The 12,645-nt window shown below is 45.6% G+C and overlaps 1 protein-coding gene across 1 annotated transcript in view; it reads left to right on the top strand.

The window, feature by feature from the left end:
* Window positions 1-12,645, top strand: part of RELN (reelin) — a 292,640-nt gene that overhangs the window by 207,722 nt on the left and 72,273 nt on the right. The window contains exons 28-30 of the mRNA XM_053405719.1: window positions 7,088-7,323; window positions 10,517-10,674; window positions 11,548-11,755. Coding sequence (XP_053261694.1) covers window positions 7,088-7,323; window positions 10,517-10,674; window positions 11,548-11,755 — 602 coding nt within the window. The remainder of the gene's footprint in view (window positions 1-7,087; window positions 7,324-10,516; window positions 10,675-11,547; window positions 11,756-12,645) is intronic.

Genomic DNA, 12,645 nt, shown 5'->3' with positions numbered 1-12,645 from the left:
CCAAAAATAGTCTTTAGGGTTTACCCCTATAGTTGCTGGGGGCAGGGAAGCTCAACAAGTACTAAGGCGTTCAGTAGTATTTTCGTAATAGATAAAAATCTTTACAGAGCAAGTTTGCTTGAATACTTGGGAGGAGGAAGCAAGCTTCATGCATGTCCAAACTCTGGCTGTGAGCAGGTCAAAGTGGGGCCATCAGGTCCTCTGTAAAAACCATTATAGCTCACGGCTATAGCATGGCTCACAGCTCATGGCAGCAGCTCTAGCTCCAAACCTTTGCCTGGCATGAATGGGACGGGGTCTGCTTGTTGGCATATTCGAGTCATTTTCACATATCTCTTCATCCAATTGCCACCACAACCCCATGTTCAATGACAATGAAAAGGGTACCATATATAACATTATCAGGCCCTCACTTGCTGTAACAGATTTGTGGAAGGAAAAAGTAGGGAGAAGCTTGGCTGTTCTGTTCTCCTCCACTTTGGAACTGCTACCTCATTCTCTGCAGCATAGAAATAACATCCAAGTGGAGGAGAGGAGGAGAAAAACAGCCCAGCTTCTGGAGGGAGGTTTGTATTGTGAGAGAGATTTGGGGCGAAAGATGCTGGGAAATTATCTTATCCCTTCCTCTCTCTTCTGCAGAGCTGCAGGTTTCCCTAAGTAGTTTTCAACCTGGGCAGAGACGCCTGAGTTGTATCCACTCTCATCCACCTTTGAACATGTGTTCCCCACCAAAAAAACTTAGCAATGGACTCAAAACATCAGAAGTCACAGAAATACAAGGCTTTAAACATGTGGCCATTCGGTTGGCACAAAGATTGAAAAAGAAGATTCCTAAAACAGTATTCATGAAAATAGAATTAGTTTTATCTCAGGAACAAAACATGCACTCTTTGTGTTAATGGGTTGTGTGAGTCTTCCAGCTGGGAAGATTCACCACATGGTGTTTGGGGAGCTGGAAACCAGTGATAACCCCCTGCTCTTAAATTTTCTTTCTTCCAAATTAAGAAAATAGTGGACTAACCTAACAGAAAGCAAAGACTGCAAAGTGCTTCTAAGTCCCTCCGAGGAGAATGCGGCCATAACTAGGGGACTTTCTGAAGCTGCTTGCAGTGTGACTACCAAGCTCATTTAGGGCAAAGAGCTCTTAAAAGTGGTCACAACCTGTTCAATACATTGTATGGTAACTCTAGTAATGAGCTTGCCGATCAGAACGTTTCCTTGGGGTCCCCAGACAGAAAAGAGGTTTCACTAGATAAGTGGGTAAGGTGATGGGGCAGTGGCACTCACCTGGCCTCCTGGCAGCTGGCTCTTTGCTGCTTACCAGGAAGCAGAGGGGGAGACATCAGGGAGTTTGGTTTGCAGCAGACACATTTGCTGCAGGAACACCAGATTGGCCCAGCTGGTGCATTTCCGCTACACCTACCTCCCCGCATAGTGACTCAGCTGCTCAGAGATGAGGTGAGCGCCGCCACCTCACCAGCTGCCACTGGGTTTCACTTGGCATTCGCTGAGTTTTAACCTGTCTGGGCAGGCAGCACATAACATGGCATGCCTATTCGGGGGGGTCAAGTTCGACCGGGGGTCCGGCACACTTCTCTGCGCAGCTCTGGTCTTCCCCCTTGGAACCTTTGACTCCAGCAGAGCGTAAAACACAGCGGAAGTAGAAGCAGGAACTTTCTGTCGTGTGGTGGCAATAACTCAGGCTGACACGCAGCTCTCCTTATCTTAAAGTCTTTATTGCTGTACAGATCAACACATCGTAAATCTTCCCGGTGAGACGCAACTCATGTTGCTCCTTTCTCCTTGAAGCAAACACGCAGACTGAAAGCACACACAGAAACCACTCCCTTTCCGTGTTCTGTGCCCGCCCTCAGAATGTGAGGCGTCATCACTCAGAACTCTTAACCCTGTAAGTTCTGAGCCCCCTCAACACCCCCTCTCGAATCACATTCTGAGAGGACTTCTGAGTGTTCAACACCTTCCCCATTGCCTTCCGCCCCTTCCTGGCATCGTTGTTAGGCACCTGTTGAACCTCACAAACCTCAGGTTCGCACTGTGCGAAACCAACCCACGCATTTGTGACCTGAAACCTCTCAGGTGGAATTCCCTTCGTTGCCCTTGAAGACCGCCTGGGCACAAACTGGGGTGCTCCTTTTGACCCACTGGGGCCAGCATGTGCGTCTTCCTCATCAGAAGACTCCCCCTCTGACTTGACACGTCTGTGAGCTTTCTCCATTATGCGCACAGGAGATGAGGGCTCACTCTTGGACACTCCCTTCACAACCTGTGGAGACGCCCTACTCTGTTCAGGGACCTGGTCTCCACCAGCAGGTTCAGGCTCTGGCTCTCTTTCCTCCTCAGAGTCAGACAGACAATCTGAGTGAACGTCAGAGCGCACTTTGCGCCTTGCCCAACCATCCTGCTCAAAGAACTCAGCCTGTTTACTGACCAGAAGCTTGGTCTGATCACCTTCTGGGTATGCGAATCTCCACCCCTTGGTCGCGGGTTCGTACCCACAGAAGATCATTTCCTGGTACTTTGGACCACCTTCTTGCTGCAACCACTTTGGTACAGGCACCATGGCCCTGCAACCAAAAGTGCGAAAGAAATGCACAAGCGGCTTCTGCCGATGAAGCAGGAAATACGGGGTGTCACCCACCACTGCATTGTAGCACCTGTTCATCGTGAAATTGGCCGTTTTTACCGCCTCCCCCCAAAAACTGTGAGGCAAACCAGAGTCATCCAGTAGAATTTCGGATGCTCGAACCAGAGCTTTACTCCTCAGCTCTGCCACGCCACTCTTCTGAGGAGAAGTCACCTTGTGACGTATCCCCCTCTGGCGAAAGAAACCCTTTAGAGCAGACCCAGTGACCTCAGAACCACGGTCAAACTGGAAACCTTGCACCTTGGTGGAGAACCTCTGTTCCACCTCTGCAACCCAATCTTTGATCAGTTGCGCTGCGTCCTCCTTAGCTTTGAGCGTGAAAGCCCATGCGTTCCTAGTATAATCATCTGTCAGCACCATCAGCCACTTGGCCTTGCCCAGACTTGGCTGTGGCATACCTAAAAGGTCTGCATGCACAAGCTCAAAAGGCTTTGTGGTGACTTTCTCCACCCTGGGATCACTAAATCCCTTGTTTCTGGCTTTTCTGCAAGCCTTGCAATTCAAAGGTTTACCACATTCTTTTACCTTGCAACCTTTGGTGCACTCTGATAACATCTGAACGTCCTCACAGGACCCATGTGACATCCTCTTGTGCCACACGCAAGCACATGACACATGAGTGTGGTCAGTGGCTTTCCCCTCACCCTCGAGAGGTGATTCCAGAACAAAGAGGTTGTTCTGATTTTTTCCAACACGTACCAGTTGCTCTCCACCTCTGGAAATTGTACAAACATTTTTTTCAAAACTCACAGAATATCCCTCCTGTAAAAGAGAAGGTACAGACAGCAAGCAATGCTTTATCTCAGGGAGAACATAAACCTTCAATTCAGCCTGTAAAAAAGAGACAAACAAGTTAGAAATATGGGTTACACGGCCCTGTGCCCCTGTAGCAAAACTAACAGTTTTCTCAGTTGAAACAGCATTGCAGTTCCACATTTGTCCATCAGGTGGCGCTGTTACCAAATGGGCATTCGCAGCTGAGTCAACAACCCAACGTAGGACCCTCCCCCCTCTGGAGTTGTCCTTCTTTGTTGCCTTAGCAACTGACTTCCTGCTCCTCCCGACCTTGGAGCTCTCGCTGCAGGTGGTGTTGTCCAAAACCGCCATCGAAGCAGTCAGCTGAAAAACGCTCCCACGTCTGCTCCCACTGTTGCCATGGAAACCCGGCTGGTTCCCATGGGAAGTGTCCTTGGGACTTTCCTGCCCTTTGTCTCGCTGTGGACAGCTTCGGCGCAGGTGCTCCGGAGAACCGCAAACAAAACATCTCCTAGTGGAAAACTTTGCAGACGTGCCTTTGGTCTTCGCTGCCCCCCCAACCTCTCCAGCAGCCCTCCTCCTTGAGGCTTTTCTGCCGTTGGGAAAATGGCTTTTGGCTTCTGCTGTGGTTTCTCTGCAAACCCCCTCCAGCTCCTGCCAAACAGCCTGGGCACTCTCAAGACCCTTGGACTGGCCTTCCTGGCCTGCACCCCCAAACTTGGATGCACAGCCCCCAGAGGAACAGCTTGCCTCTGCTTTCCTCTTCCCAGCTTCCAGCAGCTTTCCAGCACACGGCTGCCTGTCTCTCTGGCGTGTCAAAGCATCGCAGCAGCTTTTAGACACGGCTCCAGCCCACTTTGGGCTTCCAGGGCGTCCCACAGCCCCTCCTTGACTCTCTGGGCGTTCCCCAGCTTCTGTGCAGCTCTTGGCCCCTGCTGGGCGTCCCTCAGGCTGGCGTCTAGCCCCCTCTGGTGTGGCTCCCACTCTCTTCAGTGCCTGCCAACCGACCCAGGGCTCCTTCCCGTCTGCCTCTTCAAAAGGGACTGCACGCGATTCATGGCTGTCTGCCATCTCTCCCCGGGGCCCGGCCTACTCACGATACAGTAGCACCTCCCGGTCCGGCAGATCCTTCCCAGCGAGCTCCTCCCGGCTGGCTCCAGCTACTCCTTAGCTCCTCAGCCGATTCTGCCTGCCGTCTCTCTTTCCCAGCGTCTCATCAGCTGGCCTTTGGCTGCCGGCCTCTTTGCCTGCAGTTTCTCACACGCACGAACGTTGCTTATCTTTATTGCTGATCCCCATAACCTATTCGGGGGGGTCAAGTTCGACCGGGGGTCCGGCACACTTCTCTGCGCAGCTCTGGTCTTCCCCCTTGGAACCTTTGACTCCAGCAGAGCGTAAAACACAGCGGAAGTAGAAGCAGGAACGTTCTGTCGTGTGGTGGCAATAACTCAGGCTGACACGCAGCTCTCCTTATCTTAAAGTCTTTATTGCTGTACAGATCAACACATCGTAAATCTTCCCGGTGAGACGCAACTCATGTTGCTCCTTTCTCCTTGAAGCAAACACGCAGACTGAAAGCACACACAGAAACCACTCCCTTTCCGTGTTCTGTGCCCGCCCTCAGAATGTGAGGCGTCATCACTCAGAACTCTTAACCCTGTAAGTTCTGAGCCCCCTCAACAATGCCATGACTCCTGTCCCTTGTTTTGGATTAGCGCAACTGGAAACTGTTCTGCTGGAGACTCTTGTTTTTGCTCTCAGAGCCTTAATAGGATTTCTGAATTCAGCAAACAGCTTCTGATATATGTAAGTCAGATTAGCTTTTTGGGATGACTTATATTTTAAGCCAGGAGTGGCAACCATTTTGCCCCCTGGGGCCAGGCATGCACAGGTTGAGGAATTTGCATAGTGCAGCAGGTAATAATGTTCTGCAAATCAGAGAAGGCTTCATTTGCATTTGTACATTCCCCCCTTCATTTGACAAGTTGCTCACACATTAGCGTAGCATTTCTATAAGGTTAATAGCTAGCTAAATCAAGCTACAGGTATTGCCTTAAGTACTGAGGGTTAACTAATATGCATTGTTCTTCTTTCAGTTGATTTGATGTCTCTTATTTAACTTTATCAAAAGCATGACTTGGTATTTTTCCAGACCATTTGCTTACACAAATAATCAAGAGCAGGTTAAAAGCTGAAATTCTGAGAGGTAAATGCATAATTGTATCTGAAGTTTTGGAAGGGCAGAATTTGGTGAAGCACAGTTTCGATACTTCAAATGGGCCAGAGAGTTCATAGGTGATACACAAACTGCATCTACCTAAATATATTCCCTTCCTTCCTCCTCAGAACATAGGCACCATGACTGCCTGAAGTAAAGTGCACTTGCACATAACATTTATGCTATTTTTTTAAGGGCTACAGTTCTGTGCACCCACACCTGGGCCACCTCCTATATTTTGCAGGAGGTATTTATACCAGAAATTTAGGTATGCACAATTAAAATGTATTCAACTGCTCTGGCACAACAAATACCCTTTTTTAAAAAAGAACTTTTGCCACCAGGAAAGTGACAGGGAAATGCACTAATAAGTGTGGGATAAATTGTTGAGTGATGGGAAGACGTGTAACTTCCATGCAAGCAAATCAGAATGAAGTCAATAAAAAGCAAACACTGTATGACCATGTAAGCTGTGTGCAAGCAAAGGACAATGGATGCTCAATGAATCTGGACAAGACTCTGAACACTGTAAGACTTACTTCTGAGTAAACATTCATAGGGCTATGTTGTGCATTTTTGATAGTTTGTTTAAGCTGAAATGTTATGGTACTTTCAGTAAATGCTTTCCGATTGGGACAGTGCCCTACAACCCCCTGGAGATAAATACAGTGCTTCAGAATTAGTATAGAAACCACACAATACCCAATAACAGTGGTTTTCAACCAGTGTGCCATGGTACCCTGGGGTGCCTTGAGTGGTGGTCCGGGGTGCTGCAGGCAACACTGGCCTCTGTCCCTCTTTCCTTCCCTCCCTCCTCTAATGCCCTCTTGCGTCTCTGCCTCCCAAAGGCTTGCACAGCTGTTTATTGCAGCAGGCAAATGATGCCTCTGAGAGGCACCTCTCTTTCAGGCGGGTGGGGGTGGGGCAGCTCAGAGACCAGGAACAACAGCAGGGGCTGCCTGGAGGACTCCCAAGGAGAGGGTAGAGGAGAGGAGGCTGAGGGAGCACTTCACAAGGGAGGGTGTTCGAAAAAAGGGGAGAGGCTGCCAGCTCTGCAGGCAAGGGGTGACATAACTGGGTTCCTGAGCCCCACAGGGGTGATGCAGAAAGAATGTAGTTGGTCAAGGGAGCCGTGGACTCAAAAAGGTTGGAAACCTCTGCATAAGGGCTAAGGGAGTTTAGGAAAAAATACCAAAAACAAGCGGCATTTCCCTGTCCCTAATTTCTTTGAGTCATAATAACAAAATAGGTTACGATCATCACTTCAGAAACTAACAACATCCCCCTCCAGCTATCTGGAAGTTCTCTGACAGGCAGATTCATAAATGTAAATGTAGACATGAATAGTTAAGCAAAATAAAACACAGAGCACTACATCTGACATTTGCACTCCCTTCTGATTTTCCACCATTTCTGTTTCTGTTTTTTTTAATAAATTTATTTTGCAGCTGAACATAGGATGCACAGATCAGTTCAGTAGTTCTGCTCCAGTGCTCCTTCAGTATTCCCACGATGCTGGCCTGTACTGGTCATTAGTAAAGGAAGGCTGTTACCCAGCATCGCCAGGGGTCAAAGGATGTGAAGGAAGCTCCCGAGAACTGACTGAGCCAACCGCATATTACACAGGCGACTTTGAAGACTGGACCAGGATTACCATTGTCATTCCAAGATCTCTTGCCTCCAGGTACTGGTTGTGATGAACTTATGGTGCATGATTGTTTGTTTGTTTGTTTGTTTGTTTGTTTGTTTGTTTTTATTTTAGGCTGCAAGAATCTGGCAGCTACCTCAATTTTCAGGCTATTGTTGAAGAAACCCCAGAAAAGTAGTTTCTTTATAAAATTAGAACAAAACAAAGCATAGCATTTTATTTTTTGAAAAAAATATCTTTTAGACATGCAAGCTGCAGTAAAATGAAAAGAGCATGTTTCTGACAAATAACATTTTCTTCCTTAGTATTCCCTCTTTCTTTGGGATTATCAATTAGGTCTGGAAGGCTGGCTGGAGAGCGATAAGCCCTCTGAATAAAATAAGCCATATCAATAGGATTAATTTCATAAACAGTTACTCCTGGGTAAAGAAGCAGCAGAAGGGCATTTGAGCTACTGTGTAATGTGCCGTGTCATTGGCTGATGATGATGAGTGTTAGGAAGACTCCTCTGTGCAGAGCGAGCAAAACTCCGGTTCAGAATATCCAAAACATTCTCTCAGCTGCAAACAGAAACAGAAGGACTAGCAATAGCAAGTGACTACCCAGTACAGAGTAGATCATCCAGTGTGATTTCTTTTGCTCCTACCTCTGTTGTGCCTGAAGTACTGCTGTGTGCAACATTTGCAGTTGGACAGCTGCAAACAGAATCCAAATGTAAACTTTCTCCTCATTCTTAACAGCCTGACATCTGAAATATTTGGGGCCTCATGTCAGCACAACACCACAGCCGGCTGTTTATTTATTTAGGGTGGCGTTCAGCTCAGTTTTACTCAGAGTATACCCATTGAAATTAATGAACAGGACTAACTTAGAGCTATTTCTTTCAGTTGGTCTGCTCTGAGTAACACTTAGCTGAGTGCCACCCTAAATAAAAACATAACCAGCTGTGGTGTTGAATACCACTTTTCACTCTACGAAACAGCTTCTGATATAGGTGAATTAATATGAATATGGCTTAGAAACAGTAAAAATTTCAGTTTAAACAAACACCCCAGCGAGCAAGGTCACAGATGATGAAAGTTGTAGTCCAACAACATATGGGAATTCACACTTGGGAATAGCTGAGAAACTGTGGCTTGTTGAAGGAAACCATGATTTCTAATCCTGGATTATCAACAAACCAGTTTGTTTTGGTTTTCCCCAGGTCAGCCATAGAAATAAACTTTGGTTAGTACAGGCCAGGAACACAACCACAAGCAGGGAGTTTGCCTGTATAAAACGGGGAACGATGCTTTCAGTCTCCCCTGTGTGGCCATGTCAGATGAGAAGAAGGGTGTGGGGAGAAATTAACATTTCAGCTGAAATAGTCCTTTGTGTGGCAACCTATGAGCTCTATCTATTTCAAAGGAACAGATACTAGGGTTGTTAATGCATCTGGAAGGGAAACATGTAGTTGCAAGGGATTTTAAATGGCAATTAGGACAGGACCTGTATTAGCTCCAGAATCCCAAGCTACTGTATCCATTATAGATTCAGATGCTATTAGTCATTGCTTTTACTCTCTGGAAGTATGGCAATACTGTAGTATTTTGACAGGTAGGAACAGATTCCTTAGGTTCTAGGAAATAGCACCTTCCAAAACAGTCTCAGTGACTTTTCCAGAATTGAGATGGGCAAATCACAGCCTAAATGCCTTGTTCAAAGAAAAAGTGTGTGACATAGGTAGGAGTTTATCTTGGGACTCAAGCACGTATGCACATGCACACACTCCTTGTGCATGCTCATTTCATGAGTTTTCTTGCCCCTCTTTTCTCTTTTGCTAGCAGTAGTGGCCAAGATATTTTGTTGTAATGTGTGTGTGAGTTTTCAGACTGGCTCCTTCTGTTACTGCCTTAACAAATATTTACAGTGCATGGCATGCTGTGTAGCAGGGGGAGCTGGTGTCTTCATGGTGAGAATGTATCAAATAATCAGTGTGTGCTGCAGTTTAAGTATTTTCCCCTTAATTAACCAACAAACAGAAGTGCCAAGTCACACAAAGCTGACACTAACGAGTTTGCTTTGCCCAACACAAATAGCACCAAATCAGTAGCGGCAGTCTGTTTAGCATTATGTTCTGCAAAATAATCAGGAATAGGAAGCACAATCAAAGCAACATCCCCCAACCCAAAAAGAGTGTGGATAGGCATAATTAAATTCATCCCGTTGCCATTACAGATGGAGTACTGTTACCTCTCTCAATGTGTCAACTGTAACTGTTGTATGTTGACAGATATACATCCCAGTGCTAAATATATTCCCTTGTAAGTAAGTTCCATTAATAACAATGGAATTTGCTTCCAAGTTTTAATACATTATGGAATTATTTATTATGTTTTTCTCATGAGTCCAAGCCTCTCAGAGAAATATGCATAGATTTTGCAGTTGGTTTTCCCAGCCACGTACCATACTGTATATTTAACTTCAGGAATTATATTGCACCTTGCACCACTGACCATTCTCTGGGCTCGTCCAGTTTCATGGCACACATGCCCAATTTAGATTATTGACTCTTAGGAGAAGCTCTTAGGAGCAAAGTAGAGAGTACTGTACAGAATTGAACTCGCCTGCCTGTACTACTGCTGCACATCCATATACTGCTAAAATGTTTGTATAGGCCCAGCATACATATAGTCAATAACATGGCTATTTGCAGGACAAATCAGTTGTGCAATTTGGACTACTGGTGTTAGACTTACATATGGCTTAAATACATAAAATCTAATATCTACATGAGTTCAGACTAGGCCTGGAGGCAAAGCAGTCATGCCCAGGGACAGGGTGGGCAGGCACATAGAGCCAGTATCACTCCACCTGGTGGGAAGACAAAAACAAACTGCAGCTTCACCTAGTTTCATGAATGGCTGCATTTAGACTTGCTGCACTAATGTAGTTCAGTTGGATCGCCATCATTTTAACGATTTACAACAAGTTTTGTTTAATATTAGTTATATAAGCATATACCCAAGTACAAATTAATATTATGTACATCTACATTGTGTGCAAGGCATTGCAGACCATTGCCTCATGGTAAATGTTTAGTAGCAGTAGCAGTGCATGCACATCTTTTTGAAAACTAAATTTATTCCTGTTATCACAGAGTTCTTCTTACTATGTGAGCTTGTGTAATATAGCATATCTTTCTGGCATTCCATGTAGTTTTCTGCTTTCAATATTTCTATCCATACAGTAAAACCAGATTCCGCTGGATCCAAGAGAGCAGTTCACAAAAGAGTGTACCCCCTTTTGGCTTAGATGGGGTATACATATCAGAGCCTTGTTCCAACTATTGCAATGGGCACGGGGATTGTATCTCTGGAGTCTGCTTTTGTGACTTGGGTTATACAGGTAAGATATTGGTTTATATAGAATTGCTGTGGATATCAATACGTAACATTCTGTTCATTCATTTGACTGTGTTTATATTTGGGGAGGGAAGAGGGAACTAAACATTATATTTGGTAACTGTTGGCAGTGCGTGGAGCCTGAAACCAGTTTTTCATGCACACAGCAGCTATATCTATGTGCATGTAGGCATCTGGGAGAATCAGCATTGAGACTGACTGGTTGTTTGGCAAGGAGAGGGAACAGAAAACCAGCCTCCTGCTCTTGTTGCCAAACAGCTGATCAGCTCGCTAGCACAGTTTTTACAAGAGAACACACATGCAGGCTCCATAGCTGGATGAGGGATGGAATTGTGTGCCCAGCTCTACCTGCTATATACAAGTTTCCATCTCCAACTAGGGCTATATTCACATATATTCAGCTTGCTAGACCGTAGCATCATGTGGGTCTTCTTACAAGCTTCTGTGAAAAATTATGTTTGCAGTGCTTTGCTTTTCTTCTTTTCTTTTCCTAAAGACAAAAGTACCCAGAAAAAATGCTGGGCTTCTCTTCTGAGTCCTCAACAACAAACAAATAAAGGTGAAAAGATTCTTGAACAATAGCATTGCCTGCTCCTCCTTGCAACACACTTCATTGCCAGTGTTCATTTTGGATGTCTTCCACTTTGAGGGGGAGAATTGGTGTCAGAGAGAAACTTAAGGAGCAGGAGAGTGGGGTGTTTACAAAAATAACTAAATGTTATCACCCCTGAGCTTTCTGCAGAAGAAACTAATACATGTGATTCATGTAATGCTGCTTGCCAGTTTATTGACCTTTGCTACCCGGCACTATTTCAACAAAGAATCTCCCTTTTTTTTTCTTCTTCCCCATCTGAAGCCTCACATGGAACCTGTGTATCTAATGTACCTAACCACAGTGAGATGTTCGACAGGTTTGAGAGGAAGCTGAGCCCTCTCTGGTACAAGATAACTGGAGGGCAAGTTGGGAATGGTTGTGGAATACTCAGTGATGGAAAATCTCTTTACTTCAATGGACCCGGCAAAAGGGAAGCAAGAACCGTCCCTCTGGACACCACAAGCATCAGGTCAGTTGTGTATTCTGCTTCTAAAACCTGTGGGCAATACTGACCTTACTTGGCCATTAATTTTGCAGAACAATGAACAAGTTTCAAGTACTTCTCAAACAAACAAGGATTTTGAAGAACTGCTTTTTATGTAGAGTTACAGTACTTTGAGGGATATAAAGTTACTTAGGCTCAAAAATAGCTTTTGTACTACATGGTGAAGCAATGGCATTTAGCTGACCTGTCAGCAGCAGGAGGGAGAGTTGGAAGGGCATGGTGACAGGGAGGTCAGCACTGTGCAAACGCACCAGCAGGATCACTGTTACGGAAATTACAGGGGGGGCACATCTTTAAAGTTAAATATTACAAATATTATGCCTGAATATATCCTTCCAACTTGACAGCTCAGGGAAGTCACCTAACTTTAAAAATAAGATAAAATCATCTCCTTTCCCAGTTCCCCCCATTCCAAAGCTATTTTCCCCTTGCAAAAGGACTCCAGGAAGTTCTCAGAGGTGAAAATTTCTGGGCTCATTGTTAGCCAAAGGAAGCCAAATCTCATCACCTGACTCGCCTCAGGCTCCAGACATGCAAAGGAACTTCTATTGTACTTTTGGGTGGTGGGTACTTAAGACGTATTTGTCTATGCTAATCTTATACCTGAGTCTTGCCCTCCCATGTCTGCTTATGCTAATCTTGTACCAAGGACTTGTCTGGGCATGTTTGCCAAGGTTAACCCCTCCCCTTTGAACTGTATTCTGGGATGTGGTGGGAAAGTTTTAAAAGTCTTTGTCACCCCATCCTCAGGGTTCAAAATTTGCTCTTTGAACCTATTGCGCAATAAACTTTGGTCTACAGCTATTTGCTCCGGTTGGCTGGACTCCTTCCTTTATTCCGCAGGGACCCGCAGG

The sequence above is a fragment of the Podarcis raffonei genome, chromosome 10, assembly GCF_027172205.1.
Source record: "Podarcis raffonei isolate rPodRaf1 chromosome 10, rPodRaf1.pri, whole genome shotgun sequence".
NCBI lineage: Eukaryota > Metazoa > Chordata > Lepidosauria > Squamata > Lacertidae > Podarcis > Podarcis raffonei.
Note: the sequence above shows the minus strand (reverse complement) of the source record. Positions and strands in the feature narration are given on the sequence as shown.